At 37.3% G+C, this 17,000-nt stretch overlaps 2 protein-coding genes across 2 annotated transcripts; one reads left to right on the top strand and one right to left on the bottom strand.

The window, feature by feature from the left end:
* Positions 1–171: 171 nt before the first annotated feature.
* Positions 172–8,226, bottom strand: trus (programmed cell death 2 like trus). Its single transcript, XM_074096320.1, has 8 exons — positions 7,985–8,226; positions 7,745–7,911; positions 7,087–7,281; positions 6,635–6,747; positions 4,893–5,017; positions 4,137–4,290; positions 3,648–3,777; positions 172–2,598 (listed from the first exon to the last, which is right to left on the bottom strand). Exons 1-8 carry the CDS (start codon positions 8,090–8,092, stop codon positions 2,328–2,330), a joined length of 1,263 nt encoding a protein of 420 aa, XP_073952421.1. The 5' UTR covers positions 8,093–8,226; the 3' UTR covers positions 172–2,327.
* A 2,276-nt stretch (positions 8,227–10,502) lies between these two features.
* LOC141434064 (uncharacterized) lies at positions 10,503–15,385 on the top strand. Its single transcript, XM_074096321.1, has 4 exons — positions 10,503–10,841; positions 11,243–11,507; positions 12,787–12,993; positions 15,103–15,385. Exons 1-4 carry the CDS (start codon positions 10,800–10,802, stop codon positions 15,372–15,374), a joined length of 786 nt encoding a protein of 261 aa, XP_073952422.1. The 5' UTR covers positions 10,503–10,799; the 3' UTR covers positions 15,375–15,385.
* Positions 15,386–17,000: the final 1,615 nt, after the last annotated feature.

Genomic DNA, 17,000 nt, shown 5'->3' with positions numbered 1-17,000 from the left:
CCTGCTGCCTTGTGTTGAGGCACCGACTTCATAAAGAGCAGTAGAAAGTTATCTTCATAGTTTTTCTGTTTATTTAATTTTTATTTAATTGTCAGTTTTATTTCTAAAATTCCACTTACTATAGTGAATACGAACGAAATAAAAAGGGAATGAGAGAGAAACAATAAGTAATTTAATTTTTATTACACTTTATTAGATAGTATGTACGTATCTTAATTTACCATTTAATGTAATTACGTTAACTTACTATCATTTTAATAACAAATCATTTAAAATGGACCTTATTCTTATTTCCTTGGGACAACAAAGTAGATACTTTCGCCATCAGATACATTGGAGCCATCGAGGCGGTCAAAAATATTGGAGCATGCACTCTATTTTCAAGGCCTTAACAATTCATGTTTCAATACTTTTGATCACCTTGGCGGCTCCGAAATATCTGATGGCGACTGTACTTAAATTGAAACATGAAAATTAGATTTCTAATGGCCACTTTTATGTTAAATCACTTATCCTTAAATCGACTAGACTTTACGCAAGTTTTAGGAAGATCTACTGTTTATTATATATGTTTATTTCTTGTCATGAGTTATGGATGGAGTTCAAAAGGTTAAAAATTTTGAACCGGTAGTTAGCCATACGAAATGATTGACCCGAAAAACTTCCGTTGTACCAGACTTTGTAGAATTGTCAAGTCTAATGCAGAACGACACTTATTTTTAACTATCAGCCTCCTGTATCCAACCACCACCTTTTTGAACTTTGCTAATAATTAAATGAAAAAAGCGATCCCCAGTTTGTTTATGTTCACTTGTACTTGACAGTTTATAGGTGCTTTAATTGTTATTGTATTTAATGCTGACTGGCCATGTCTTGAGATGCCAAATAATGTCGAATTGTAATTAGTTACATTAGCGTTACAGAAATAATAAATTTAGAATTTATTACAGTTCATTGACAGCTCTGAGTATGGTAAAATAAATTGACCTATAGCTCAATTACTTACTAGATTACTTTTTTACGTTTACTTAATAGCGCACGCTAAAAAGTTTACATATTAACCTACAGATTAATAAGGACACTACTAGATAACAGGAATAGAATAAGTACTTTCACAATTTAATAAATAACAAGCTTAAATATAACGGCAAAAGCTTAAAATAATAAAACTGTATATTCTTCTATAGACAATGACAATGAAAAGCCATAATTAAGTTTGGCTTTTATTAGATCAGAGTAATAATAGTTCTAGTTATTATAAATACATATAAAGTACGATTTAATGAAAACTACATCACAGCTGAATGTATACACTCCTTTCATGTAGATCATGAAAATATAAACAACAAACTCAAATATATCTAAGAAAAATATCAGGAATTCTTGTCATTTGAATGGAACTTGGCTACTGAAATTGAATGTTTTTCTTACCTACTAGGTCTTCAAACTACTCTCTCTCTCTTCAATTGCCTCTCCAACTAGTGAAGGTTGGCAGTCAGCTCCGCATATCTGATTCGGTCCTTTGCCACTCTAAAAAGCTCCGCGGCGCCCTTAACTCCCGTCCATTCCCCGATTCAAACTACTAAGGTAATTGTATCGAGTTAATTTTACTAATTGCACTTTTTAATGAATGCTTGAGTAATTGGACGATTATGTGTATTTTTCTGTTTTCTTGGCCATCTAGTGCTTTAAGATAGTAATGGATTCTACAGAAAATTTACAAGTTAAACATTTTGATTTCTAATACGTTTGAGAATTAATACTTATTTTGTTCTACACGGATACAATAAATATTAAATTAAAGCAAATTCGCTTATGGTTGGACGTGGAGACATCGTTTCAACAAGCCAAACTGGTAATCTTAAGTTTATTCGCGGTGCACATTATTAGAAAAATAATATAAGATAGCCAAACATGAATGGTCACCGCTTCTACTTGGCTGATTTGATTGCAGATAATGTGCGCCGCGGCTAAATTATTCAAATTGACATCAGGTGTCAAATCAGTGGAAGGGTACTTTTATAATCCGTCATCCACGAGATAATTATTCCGTACAATAGTTCTGCAGAAGTATGTGGCTAGTCAAAAGTACTGTTGCACAATTACACACGTGCGTACGTACCTCTATTGTTATCCCGTACCGTTCGAACCACGACGAATTATAAAATGACTAAAGAACAGTTTAAACCTTAAAATTTGTAATAAAAATCGTGCAACCCGTATTTATCACATTGCTGCGCTCGATTGTCTACTTCAATTTTGTTTGCTTTATGGCTGCGCAATGTAATGTAACTTACATGATTTTTATTGGAGGCCATCTCCTAGTCTTAAACGACCTCCGGTTGAAAAACTACAGTTTCATTGACTAGCGTGTCGCCGGCTTGCCAGCAACTCTGGGCGCAAGTAAACACAAAAACAGAGAGGAAGTGTAAGTGTGTAAGACTATGGTCTCGCAAGACTAAGGCTTCTGAAAATTCTGGGACCAGCTGTAGTTCGCAGATGAGCCGGGAGCCGCAACGGTTACAGATGTGGGGGAGGGGCGGAGAGTCTGCGGAGGGCAACGGGGCGCCCAGGAGCGGGGGCTCTTCGCGAGAGTACCTGTAATGAAGAAGTAAGTTCAATGAAGTACCTCTCATGAGGGGAAGTTCAGTCTAATAGCTGGTTGACTTTTGGAGTAGCTATTTCAGGCAACGTTTTTTTTAGCTCCACTAGCATTTAGTCCGGTCTGAGTTTTTATACCATAAACTTTATGGCATAAAGGAAGTATATTATAGGCTCTTTGACAATACCATCATCATGTCAGCCGAAAGACGTCCACTGCTGGACATAGGCCTCCCCCAAGGCTCTCCACTCAGACCGGTCTTGTGCTTTCCGCATCCACAATACCAACTAATAGGGATTGTCTAAAAAAAGATACGGCCAATTAGCTTAGTTCATCTGATAGAGAATGTTTCAAGGCTACGTGATGGTATAAATAACACAAAGTTATTTTTTTTTGAGATACTGTCAAGCCAATTGCCTCATAAGGCAAGAAATAAGAAAAAATAAGAATAGTGTATAACAAAAAAAATAGCACACCTATTGCAAAAAATGTTTCAATAAAATAAATATTTCTCGCTCACTACTATTTTTTAATGAATTATTGCAACTGTTTTGGTTAATGACGTCAGAGTTTAATCTAGTTTTGCCACTCCAATGCTTACGTCATAATTTGATCTGTATGCGTATATTGAGCACCGGCATTATTTTATTTTTATCTGTGGTATAGTGGTAAACGTCTATTTATTTAAATAACTAGTTAGTGCAAGCAAATGTTCGTTGAAATACAAGAATGACATTGCTGCCACTGCCAAATTGATGATATGATGATTGATTTAAGTTTTTTTTTTCAAATTATATCATCATCATTATGTCAGCCGAAAGACGTCCACTGCTGGACATAGGCCTCCCCAAGGCTTTAAATTATATATGAGGTCCTTCATACGAGTAGGAGATGGCGGCATGCAGTTTGGAAAAAATCACTATGGACGACTGGGAAGGGCGGTCCCAGACAGTGCCGGAATCTCACCGGCTAAAAACCCACGTCCCCAACTCCCTGGAACTTTTTACGGGGAAGAGAGAGTTGGAGCTAATTTATGTTATATTACCTGAGTATCTGTCCGGGGTTTTTGCGCAGGCGCGAGACGAAGGCGTGGAAGAGCCGGTCGCCGTGCAGCGGCGTGGGCTCCTCGTACGGCTCGTCGTCGCCCGCGCCGCCGCCCGCGCACGCGTCCAACTCTGACCAATTACATCAGTTCACACTTAAATAAGTACAGTACACAGAAAGTAAATGCCGTTCGGGACTCGTCAGTTGCCTTTGTTTTCCTTAAGATCAAAATGGGAAAGAAAAAGAAAACCGATCTTTTGTTTCAAGTTCCGAACGACATTACCAAACTAGTTTGAGTAGAGGGTGACACTATTTCCTGGCCCGCCCATAGAAACTCATGTCAAATTGACATAATCTTGTACGGGCGTGTACACGAAATATCGGGTCGGTATTTCCATGTCAGTATTATCCGGGCCGGTAAATAGTGTCACCCTGAGTAAAGATCGCATAGGTTGTATTTATGCTCGATGTTTTTTTTAAGGCAATTTACCATTTTCCTTTTTATATTTATTGAGCAGTTCAGTGACACGGTCGTCGTTATTGGGTGTTTTGTGCCACTCCTCCTCCACGCAAATGTATTTAGGTACAAACTGCATGGGCGCACACTGCAGCCGACTCCGCACGTCTTGTGGCAATTCTGCTGTCTGGCAACAATAACAGAAGAATACATTTGCAACTTTAAAAAATGGTTTAATTATTGTGAGAGATAATAAGACTTGAGGCGCAGAAGGATAGGTAAACCGCCGTAAGCACGACCTGTAGTACAACCTTGTCTTAGTATGCCATAATTGTTTTCATCAAGGATGCCACTGGGACGTTTATTGTGAAAAGGTGCTACTGAAGGTCGGGCTTAGAGCAGCTTACCTATAAATGTAGACGGCGTGTAAAAAAGGGCTAAAATTGGTATGACGTACTTTATGGATCGCACCGGACGTATCGTTTCACAATGCGCGTCGTGGCGTGGAAAATCACGGTGCAATCCTTCTTAGATTTCCACGACACGACGACGCGATATCGTATCGTGTTTATGTGTAAGAGCCCTAATGCATTTTAAAGTTCGGTTCACATTTTATCTGTCGTGTTGTGTCGTGATGCTCTCTCTCTCTCTATGCTTGTGATGCGACACAAGCCGTCACAACACACTGCATCAGATAAATGTCAACGCAACCATATAAAATGTATGAAACCGATACCGTTCTGATGCGTCACGACACAACACTACGGATAAATGTGAACCGGGCTTTACTTGGTGCAGCAGCGCCTCGATGTCATTATTAGTGTTGGTTGGCGTGTCCACGGTGACGAGGCCAGGCTCGTCCCCCCCCTCCAACTCTGCCGCGGCCACCGGCACGCCAATCGCTCCCACGGCACCTAACAAACGGTATAAATGAATTATAAACAATACCTTAAACCAATACCATAGTAAAAGAGAAATATGTAAACTCCAACCCTTTAGGAGACTTAACTGCCTACTCCGGCGCGGACGCTTCAAAGTTAAAGCCAAAATATCTTTATTCAATTTAGGCTATAACACACTTATAAAAAAAATATATATATTTTATTTATTAAATGATATATATACATCACAAGTATTTAAACACAACTTTATTTTTAGCTTTTTAGCTTAGGGTTGTTGATGTCTATTTTAGATTAATTAGTTAATTACCTACCGGCAAATAATTTTAGTACGAAAGTTAACTTAAAATTGGTCTGTGTCTAGACAAACAAGATTCTATGGTGCTATATTATTATACTAAATTTAAAAAATATTTATAAATTGGTGGTGATGATGGCGACTGTGTACATACTACTCATGTTTACCTACATAGACAACCAAGCTAAAATCAAAACGTATGGCAGCGCAGCCTTAACTACAGAAAACTTAATCCTTCTTAAATTATCAGTGTGTGCGTGCAGCGGGTGCGTGCGTACCGGCGCCAACCGGCACGCACAAATTTAAGCCGCGCGATGTACTTTTATTTGTAGTGAACTTACTTCTCCTCTTTTACTACCTATGCTAATACATAATAAGTACTTACCTATACTTGCACTATTACTAATACCTATAGACCTTATATGTCAAGGACGCGGGTGGGTAATGTACTCAATTGTTTATTTATAGTTTATTGATATTACATAGTTCTATTATTGTTAGACAAAATCTCAACGCTATATTGTTGGTGAAGGAAAACATCGTGAGGAAACCTGCACAAACCTGCGAAGCAATTCAATGGTGCGTGTGAAGTTCCCAATCTGCATTGGGCCCGCATGGGAGCTACGGCCCAAGCCCTCTCATTCTGAGAGGAGGCCTGTGTCCAGCACTGGAACGTATATAGGCTGGGATGATGATGACACAACACAACTCATAATGCTATTTCATTAGAAATAATAGTTATTTAAAATAAAATTGTATTATATCAATTAAAAATATTATATTAAAATACAATTATGCTTTTTATAGCTAAATTACAGCTTAAACTGGTACTGAACGCTTTTTAATTAATTCTGCTATTTACTTTTGTTCCCTTTTTTCAGTATTTGAACTCAAAATATTCAAAAGGAAAAAAAGAGTGAAACTGTTTGAGACATTTTTAAATGCGCTGTTTCTTTCAAAATTAAATCTCAGTCAAGGAATTAAAAAAAAAACGGTAGAAGGAATGTGATCTTCACGAATATTTGGTTGTTTGAATTGACTTATTAATTTCAGATGTATCAGTCAAAACATGCATTTGAAAAGTAAAAAAAATATACAGTAATGGAATTTCATACAATTTCCCAGACCCTCTCAGCGTTTTTTTTTTTTTTAAAATTTTTGGCATTCTTTAAGGAAGAACTTCGCGTACTATATTTGCGACAGTTAGGCGGACATTTCGGACCATATAGGAGAAGCAATTTTTCAAACTGTCAGCCAACAGACTATGAAATTATTTACTATCATAAGGTTTTATGGTGGCCCTGAAATGAAATAGGTTGATGGTGCACGCATACCTTGTACAGGAGACATGTTGGCGTTGTGTGCATCAAACATTTGTAAATTCCCAAGTGCTTGTTCCACAGTTTCTACCTCAAGAGAATTACTTTCTTCATCTTCATCTGAGTTTCTGTAGTAAAAAATTAAATTAATTACATACTCTTTGGAATGTTAATTCTCTACATCTATTTTTCATCTACCGTTTATATTACATTAGTTATTTATAGTTATGTTTAATTGTGTTACCCAAATAACACAATCAGTGTAAACCCTTTGTTTGTATAATCCTTACAAAATTTGAGCCTATATTTTTCCAATTTTCGTTTTATTTGTAAAACTAGTATTAATTGAGACAAACAAGACTTAATTAAAAACAACAAAGCATTAATTATCACAATCACATCTGATGGTAAGTGTAAACATGGTCCAAATCCAAGTTGAAGCGAGATTTATACACACAAAAACTCACCTATGCATGCCATTGTTAGGGCTTGGAGCGTTATCCACATTCATGAAGTTACCATTGGCTGTGTCCCCATTATCATTTTCATCCCACTCGTCAGCTCCCGAACACCAGCTTAGGTTAGTTTCCACAGCTGGCATGTGCACAGTGATGCTAGACTCCTTCGTAGTTTCTTGATACTGACTTCGGACACAAGTCCAACTAAAACAATTTCTATGACTAGTGTTGTGTGGGATATTTTGTATTGCATTGGGCAATTATAGATTAAGAATACACCTATGCATGCAATGCAAGAGAAGGAGTGATATAATTATGCATACCATTAGGCAAGACCATTTATTTATTTTTCATTTTTATACAGATTTTCTTGTATAATAATCAAGTATTTTTTTCCTTGACATGACACAAAATAGACTGGACACAATAACTTTGCTTTATAATTGAATTTAAAGAAATCTGACCACATCAATGAAATCCAGATAGGCACAAACACCTGTTCCATCCCACGAATAAATAAATATTATATACCTAAATAAGTTGAAGTTCATATTAATTCATTTAAATAGTAAGGCAACAGAAACAACAAACTACAAGAAAACGTAATAAATAACATTGAATGAATTAACTAACAATTTCTGTTATGTGCTATAGTTAAACAGCTCACCTTTCAGACTGAATCCAGCAATTGGGATTGATGCAAGCAAAAATATATAGAGTGCGATGATAAACTGAGTTCTCAAGGGGGGCATAACATTGGACGATTAGAAGTCGGTGCAATCCGCATAATTGACATTTGGAAGGAAACTGTACGTTCTCGAGAGGCGGCCAATCCTGCAGACATTAAAACATTTAAACAAAATAGTACTAACCTTAGCAAAAAAATTAAAAACATGCTTCAACTTACGGGAAATCCACCAATTTTATTCACTGTGTAATTCAACAACGTCTGACTTTTTTCGCCAACTGTTTCCTCTTCGTATCCTAAATAAACTTTACCCTGATGTTTTGCCATTTTAGATTCATAAAATTACACTTATTTTAATTAATTAATCGTTCGGAAAATACAATGCGTTTGAACACTTATTTATGTAGGACAGAATTGATTGATTGATTGATTTGACGTTGACGTTTATGTTAAGTGTTACCAGTTATATATTTTACAATAATTATTTTTCTTCTGGAACGAATAGACTTTTTGGTCATCCATCGACAACTAGCAGGGCTACAACGAAACTCGAAACTCGAAGTTCGTGTCGTACGGTCCCACTGACACTTATACTATTTAATACGAGAGCGAGAGGGACCGCATGACACGAACTTCGAGGTTCGAGTTTCGTAGTAGCCCTGCACACTACAAACAGAAGGAAGTCTCTTGTTAATTATTTTTCATTAAGTATACGTAATTTAAATTAAAGCAAAATAGAGTTTAATTGTAAATATTACTATCATAAACACATTTCATAATTTATTTATTTTATTTTATAAAAAAATACTTTCAGGACAGATTATTTTTCGTGTCACAATTTTATTAATTATGATTTTTTTTTAGGTACGTACTTAATTAGTTTTTTTTTTAAAGTTGCACAGTAAGTAATTAAATCGTGCCCCGCTACTTTACGCACATGACTTTCGAACCGCAAGGGCTCCTTTCTGAATACGACTGAACTTCTCGTACCACTCACGTGAAAAACCGATGCGTCTGTGCCTTGTTTTTATTCTTCCGTGGTCTGTACGACAAATTAGGGCAGGTTTTGTCGCACAAACATTGCTGTATTGCACGAGTGGTTGCAAGATTAAGCATTGTACTTCATAGGTGATAATAGATAAAAAATAATGTCTTGATCACGGTCATTAAGTAAAGCATCAGAGGGCCTACTCCGAAATTCGAAAATCGAAGTTCGTATCGTGCCGTCCCTCTCACTCTCGTATTAAATAGTATAAGTAGGTATCAGAGGGACGGAACGACAGGAACTTTGATTTTCCAGTTTCGTAGTAGCAAGGTAAGTAGCCCCTCAGTATTGCCACATAGATTGCTACCACTGTTGTGAATCAACAAAATTTGCAATAGACTAAAGAAATTAAAAGAGCTTCTATTGCCTTTTAGGGAACGCTATGATTAATGAGTTAGCTAATCCAATATGATACAAACAAACTATCTACAGACCTTGAGAATCCTTTTATAGAAATGCCATGATCTGATCAACGACCTATCGGAGAAATTCTTTAAATGGATACATGGAAGTATGTCAAGTTTTGAATTTTAATTAGTGCATTCAAATACCTTTAGTAAATCTCGCACACAGTCTCCTCTTATGGTTCAACCTGGATTGAAGTTTAAATAGGTAGGCAGGCTTAGGTAGGTAATGACTGGAACATTTTCATAATAAATTTCGCAATGACTTCTTTGGCAAAAGTACATAACATTAGTAGCACAAAGGTGTCACCCTCGTACCTACGTTGCAGTTTCCTCGACTGTACTTACCTAAAATCATAATGATTACTTAACTAACGCTTGTTTTGGCGAGTGTAGTTTTTCCACAGAACAATAAGAGGAGTAGAAATAGCTTCCTGGGACAGCATTCCCGGTGCGGTACAAGTACAACTTAAAACGACCATATCAGTCTCTCGATCTAAGGGCCGGCAATGCACCTCTGATATCCGCCGTGTTGCGGGTGTCCATGGGCGGCAGTGATAGCTTCTCGTCACGTGACCCGAAGATCTTTTGCCCTTTCTTATATAAAAAATGTATTTCTTTTCAGAACCGATGTCACCACTTTTTCGACTCTATTCTGCTATTAATAATTAATGCGCATATGTACGTTTTGTGTTATCATAGATATTACTAAATAAGCAGTGAAACGTAGTACCTACTTTTTGTAATAGTCTCAGTAATTAACACGTTTTATGAGCAATTATCGAGCGGTGCTTCCTTAACAATTAGGTTAGCCAGCGGCGTCTTTAGCCCATATGTCACAGAATAAGTAATAGTATAAGTAAGTGCCCATGTAGCGCCCGTGTGCAATTAGTACTTTAGCGCAATCTAGAAAAAGCGCGGTCAAAATGGAATAGGTACAAAGTGCCGCGGCTGGCGCCCCTAAGACCACTGCGCCCGTGTGCAACGCACACCCTGCACTATAGCATAATATACATACGTACTATTACTTATTCTGTGACTATAGGTAAAGACGCCCCTGAGGTACGCCGCGAGTTGGTATTGTAAGGTAGTCTTAGCGTCAAAAAATGCTTACCACCTCTGTACTTTATCTAATAGAAGAGAAGGTACAAAATTGCGCAGCAAGTTTTGATGCTGACTGTACCACGGGTAGGTTACGTATTGTATGTCACGTTATACTAATATAATAGTTTTTTTTTGTAATTTTTTGATTCCAGGTTAAACTGCACATAATGAGAAAAATCATTAAATAACCGTAATTGTTATACTAACACTATGGATTCAAAAGTCCGCAATAAATGATTTGTATTTGTATTTGTAATAAAAAGTACACGAAAACAATGTTGACACCTTTTGACCCGCATTCGCAAGTTGCGTTAGTTTTATAACAATTTATATGTCATAAAAGGAGCGGGCATTGCCCAAGGATTCACATTCGGCGTGGCGTGGGAGCCCAAGGAATAGTAATACAAACAGTGTGCCATTCTGCATTCAGATAACTGTCGGGCGTCGAGGCGAAAAGTACTTGTATTTTTTGTTCATAAACATGGCGTTTGAAATCACAGTGGACTCGCTCCGTGTAATACTGGTTAGTTTAAATAATAAGTTTTATAAATTTACTTGTAATTTGTTTTTCAGAAACTGCTCTAAAGATTTGGATGACATTTTGTACGATTAAGTGTTGCCTTGCAAGTTGATCTAGATATCCTATTCTCTATTCTATTAGTTTAATCTTCCTTCTAAATATTCGGTTCCTTCTGAAGCATTAGGTACTTATCTAGCTTCAACGTTACAAATTCACCAAAATTAAATTAAAGCTACTTAGATTGAAAACCCCTAAGTGCATAGCAAATTTCATCAAAAAATGGCATAGTTTCCGCGTGATAGCGATAAACGATAGCGATTGTACGCGGACGGAGTCGCAGGCATCAAATAGTCCAATATAATTTGCTGTCTTGGAAAATTGAAATAAACACTTTTAATTTACAGATTCTAGTCTTCCTTGTGCCTTTAGAAGGGGTGACAGTAAAGCCAGTGCGATGTCCTACAAACAAGATCGCCCCTCATAGGAGATCGGCATATTTTAATCAGATCGGGTCCCGGACCTTTGGGGGGGCCTTTTACGACTTACTGAGCCCTAATGGGGGCCCGGCGCAGCACGACTCGCTGGGCAACTTGCAAGAGAAGCCCCAGGAGGACGACCCAGATGATTGTGGTGACATTGAGGATTATGATGAAACTGATCTCAGTTCCTGTAAGTCCCTATACTTATTTTGATCGAGAAATCGAAACTACATAGTTACTTAGTCAATGCTTTTCTTTTCTACTAGGTTGTAAGAGTCCAACTGAAACCAACGGACACACTAACATCTCTGTGTGTGTGTGTGCGCGTGCGTGCGTGCGTGCGTGTGTGCCTAACATCTGGTAGCATGGTGTACGGTTGTGTTGCTCTGAAGATGAGCTCTGTTTGAGTTCGAAACCCTTCAGTGTAGTGTGGTGGTGGTGATAGATGGGTTTGTGTGTGTTCTTACAGTGTGGGGTGGAGGAGCTGCATGAACACGCATATTTTGCATAAACTTATCTATCATAAGGTCGCGGGTGAGCAAAGAAATTATTTTAGTTCATTGATATATATGGACCTCCGCAAAGTAACGCCTGATTCAATAAATTTGCCTATGATATAGGTATATATGTATATCGTCACTACTTTCAAAAAATCTCGTAGGTATCTAAAATCAATATGTGAACAAAATTGAGCCTTAATGTAATGTTCATAAAGTTCACTCAGAATAAATATCAATTTTGAGGTACGAGTTTTTTTTAAAGTAGTGACGATATAGGTATAACATACACAGTAACCTATTTACTAAACAAGACTATGCCTATATGTACTTAGATATACTTTTAAATTTTCGATTTAAAACTGAATGAGTACCTTAGTGAAAGCGATGAACTAAAGAATGTCGCGAATTTTGTTTACCTTCACACTGACTCGGTCACGTCTTGTTAAGTAAATAGGTTACTGTGTATGTTATACACTGAGTACGTATCGAATATTTATTACGTGATTTAACTACAAATAAAATAAAAATTATAAATAAAGTTCAATTAAATTACAAATTTCGTGATTAAGTAAGTTTCACTGTCTAAAATTCCGTAAAAAATTGAGACCAATCTAATCTTATAGATACTCGACGTACCTACTGTCAGACAAATAAGCGGTCTATACATTTTTAAACAACTACATATCAAATGAAGAAAAAGCCCCTAAAGCCCCCCTCGTATGAGGGAACTGTAAAAAAAATACTACATTCAAGTCTCACCTTGTTTTAATAGGCACAACTACTGCTGATTTAAATAAAAAACTAAAAGATTACCTTCAATTTTGCACGGATCCGCGTCCTAAGCATAGCAGAGGTTAATAACATTATTGTTTTACGACATGTTAACGATAATCAACTTTAGTGTGGTTGTGGTAGACCACATATTTAGCTGACGGTATTTTCCTAACTATGACAAATATCATTTCGCAGTATACCAACCATATTCACACCGGCGAGGGCATAACGACAACCGCTTCTTTTTCGGAGGACTATTCGGGAACCGGCCGAATCCTGGACAAACTACTCACGACGGTCCTGTAACTCGGCCTACAACTTACATGCCCACGCCGCCATATTGGTCCGGGGGGTACTTCGGGAACAATCACTATCGGCCACCATTGCACCAAGAGCCTTCTGGTTCGTATGCCCGTTGTAACATTGCTGTGTCGATTTAGTGCGGTTCAAGGCCAGATAATGGTGTCGATGGAAAAGTTGTCATAGAATCCTTACCTAAGTACTTTTTTTTTACAGAATATATACACTTTTAAATAAATTATCTGCCAAACTGCATGACAGTTTGTTGGCAAAAAAAATATCTCTACGTACTACTACTAAAATCATAAATGCGAAACTAACTCTCTGTTTGTTCCCTCTTCATGCTGACACCGCTGAGCAGATAAAATTTACCATGGAGATAGTTGAGCCCCTAGATTTTATCTCGGAAAAATAAAGATTGCGTATGTTATCGCGGGATAGTGAGATATGACAAACGAGCGGGTAGTTCAATTATAATTGTAGAGTTCCATTTTAGTGATCACATAAAACTGTGTTCATACCGCAATCGTCAACAAAGGTCAATTATTATAGATACCAGTGGCGTGGCGTCAGATATTTCCGTGGTAAAGCCGAAGCAAAGATCGCTTACGTCTTTCATACTTACATAAATTCTGTATGACTTGTTGTAAATATTGGGAAAGCCGGGTTCTATGGACGCTTCGCCATTGTAAGATACCTACAATGTAGGTAAAACTATCGATTGTTAGCCATTAGCTTAAATTCGTTAGGCTAATAGTAAGAAAGATTAGAATAATGCCAAGGGACCCAGCCTACCTACTTAAATTGTCCTTGAAAGGAAGTTGAAAGCTAAAACTCGTTATACCCTAGGTACTATGCAATAGTTCGCAAGTCGAGCAGCGTGGAATACTTATTTGGGAATTGTATTTATAACGGTTCTGTTTAAGAATAACATAATATTTCCTTCAATAAATAGTTTAATAATGTTTTAAAATAAGCAACCATACATATGTATAGGTATGTACTTATATGGTCGAATCGGCTCAACCTGAGCAACCCCTCTCCGGTGGCGATGTTCCAATGTTTGTATTTTTCGTTTGTTGCTTTATTGCCTGCTACATTTTTGTGTGTGTCAATCACGTGTCAAGCAAGTTTTATGCTATGTATTATGTTTATGTATGTACCCAATATGTACCTACTGTAGCAAAAACTTCCGAATAGTTTAGCTAAAACCTCTTTACTTTTTATTGCATTTACATGTATTAGTTGGTAGATTCGACTTTTGAATTAAAAAAAAAGTCGTGTACATATATTCGCAACTTTGGTAGTAGGTATCTTTCGGTATCTTTGTAATTGACTGATAATACAATTCTGTAATAAATACCTAGATACGTAAAGGTACGCGCTTAAGCGTCAGTGTCGCTGATGCTCTGTATGATTTAAAAATCTATTATTAGGTAAAATATCATAAATACATTGGTATTTACTGCAGTCAAAATCGACACAAAAAATCGCTAAATTCACAAAACATGATGTATCTCTAATTTTTTAGTATGATTTGAACCCATTAGGACTATGTATTTCCAAGTTTGCAATTTCCAAAAAGTAGTGGAAACGAAAAGACAGGAAAGGTTATGGAACATTTCTGGGTAAATGCGATTTTACCCTGTACGGGTTTTTTTGAGATTGTAAGAGAACTACGAGGCTTACAGACCCCGCTTACCACTTAATTAAATCGCCTACTAATCATATTAACATATTTTACTAGTAGGATCAATGGTTTTGATGCAATTCCGGTCCAAAGAAGGTCTAAAACCATTTTTTTTTTGGTAAAACTGGCCTATTTTCAAAGTGCCGTACGTAATTCGGTAATCAATTGAGCTATAGAGCTTTGGTTGGCCTTAATTTGTCACAAATTTAATATTCTTAAAAACGTATGAAGCAACTTTTGACACAAAATGTATGGATTAGGCGATATGGAGAAAACTCTGCTAAAAGTAAAAAAAAATGTGGTTTTTGGTGTATGAAAAACTTTCCAAAACTTTTTCGAAATTGAAAACTTGGAAATATTTAGCCCAAATGGGTCCAAATAACATACAAAAAAATCAGAGATACGTCATGTTTTGTTAATTTATTGTTAATTTTGATCGGCCTAATTATGTTCTAACTTCTAACAAATAGGTACCTACATCGGATGCAAATTTCTGGACTTGATATTTTTTTTTCTTACAGATGGCGTAAAACCCGTCCACGAAGGCCCACACGAGGGTTACTCGACGTATCGCCCGGACATAGTAGGGGGTCCAATTGGCCATGTAGTCGGCCATTCGCCCGTCAGGCCCACCACAAGGCCACAGGAGACAACTACACAAAAACGGCTCCACTACCACACCCGCTATCCGCCAAGAACCACAGAAGCTGTTCATACAACTAGGCCATCTAGGCCACGGGCGTACAACGACGGAATTTTCAGCTCTTTCGTTGATTTATTACTATTTAAATGATATAGATATTTTGTTAACAGTTTTTAACGATTTACGGTTAGTTATCAAACATGTATAATGTAATGTAGACTGCAATTACCTTTAATGCGCTTCCGATATTATTTCGACGCAGTTGCATGACCCGTGTTTAGTTCAGGTGATCATGCAATGAATGAGGGCTAAACATATTTATTCGTAGGCTAAACGACAGGCGAAATATCGCTAGATGGCGTTAGTATCGGTAGGGTTTTTTGACGCTACCTACGGTTAATAAAAACCGGCCAAAAGCGTGTCGGACACGCCCAAAATAGGGTTCTGTAGCCATTACGAAAAAATTAAGTAGTATTTTTCTAAGGATTTCGTATTTTGTACGGAATATTCTAAGTTTAGGTATATTTTTTACCTTAGGGTGCTATTTACTCATAAACTACTAATAATTCTCAAGCAAACTTAGCCGTTATAGTTTTCCTTGAAAGTTTGATATACTTACTACCATCCTGATTTTTTTCAAATTTTTCCACCCACCGGTTTAGGTTTTAGAGGGGGGGGGGGGGACGCTCGATTTTAATGAAAATTTGCACTTTAAAGTTGAATATTTCGCAAACAAATCACTGAATCAAAAAATCAAATCCCTAATGGTTTTAAAAGACCTATCCAACGATACCCCACACTATAGGGTTGGATGAGAAAAAAAAATCACCCCCCTTTATGTCTATGGGAGGTACCCTATAAATTTTTATTTTTGAATTTTTAATTGTACCGTTTTGTCGGCATAGTTTACTTATATATTCGTGCAAAATTACAGCTTTCCAGCATTGATAGTCCCTGAGCAAAGCCGCGGACGGACAGACAGACAGACATGGCGAAACTATAAGGGTTCCGTTTTTGCCAATTTGCAAGCAAGCAAGAGACGCCGTTTAGCGATATTTCGTCTCTTTTATTAGCCCTCATTGCGTCGGAATAGCGGTAATAAAATATCACTGAAAGTTCGACACCAATGTATATCGCTAGATGGCGTTAGTATCGTTAGGTTTGCTTGCGATTGGCTCATTTAGTTATTTAACCAATCACGAGCAAACGTCAAACGGACCTCACGCGGTATTAACGCCATCTAGCGATATTTCATGTCCGTGAAAACCCAGTCCTAGTTCCTAAGGCTAAACTTAACTACACTAGGCAATGGATAAACATACTTAAATAGATAGATCCCTATTATTTTTCATTATTATAAATGCGAAAGTAACGTCTGTCTGTTACGCTTTCACGTCGAAACCACTGAACCGATTTTGATGAAGTTTGGTATATAGGCAGTTTGAGCACCAAGGATCAACATAGGATACCTTTTATTCCCGTAGAGGGCGCCACCGCACGATAACCTAGATCCGCGCCGATGAAGTCGCGGGCATAAGCTAGGACATGACAATCAAGTCTCGAGAACAAACATTCGTATTTTTCACACAAATATCTGCCCCGACCGACGGTTGAACCCGGAACCTCAAGCTTCACAGTCAGGTTCTCTAATCACTGGGCTATCCGGCCGCCCCGTAATCCGATCCACATTTATTATTAAACGTTTTGTGTTATTTATTTACTACGTAACCTGATAAGTTACTTGTATAATGTAATGATTAATGAATGTGGTAGGTA

Source organism: Choristoneura fumiferana, chromosome 13 (genome assembly GCF_025370935.1).
Source record: "Choristoneura fumiferana chromosome 13, NRCan_CFum_1, whole genome shotgun sequence".
In the NCBI taxonomy this organism is placed as follows: Eukaryota; Metazoa; Arthropoda; class Insecta; order Lepidoptera; family Tortricidae; genus Choristoneura; species Choristoneura fumiferana.
The sequence above is the reverse complement of the archived record's forward strand: the minus strand, read 5'-3'. Positions and strand labels throughout refer to the sequence as shown.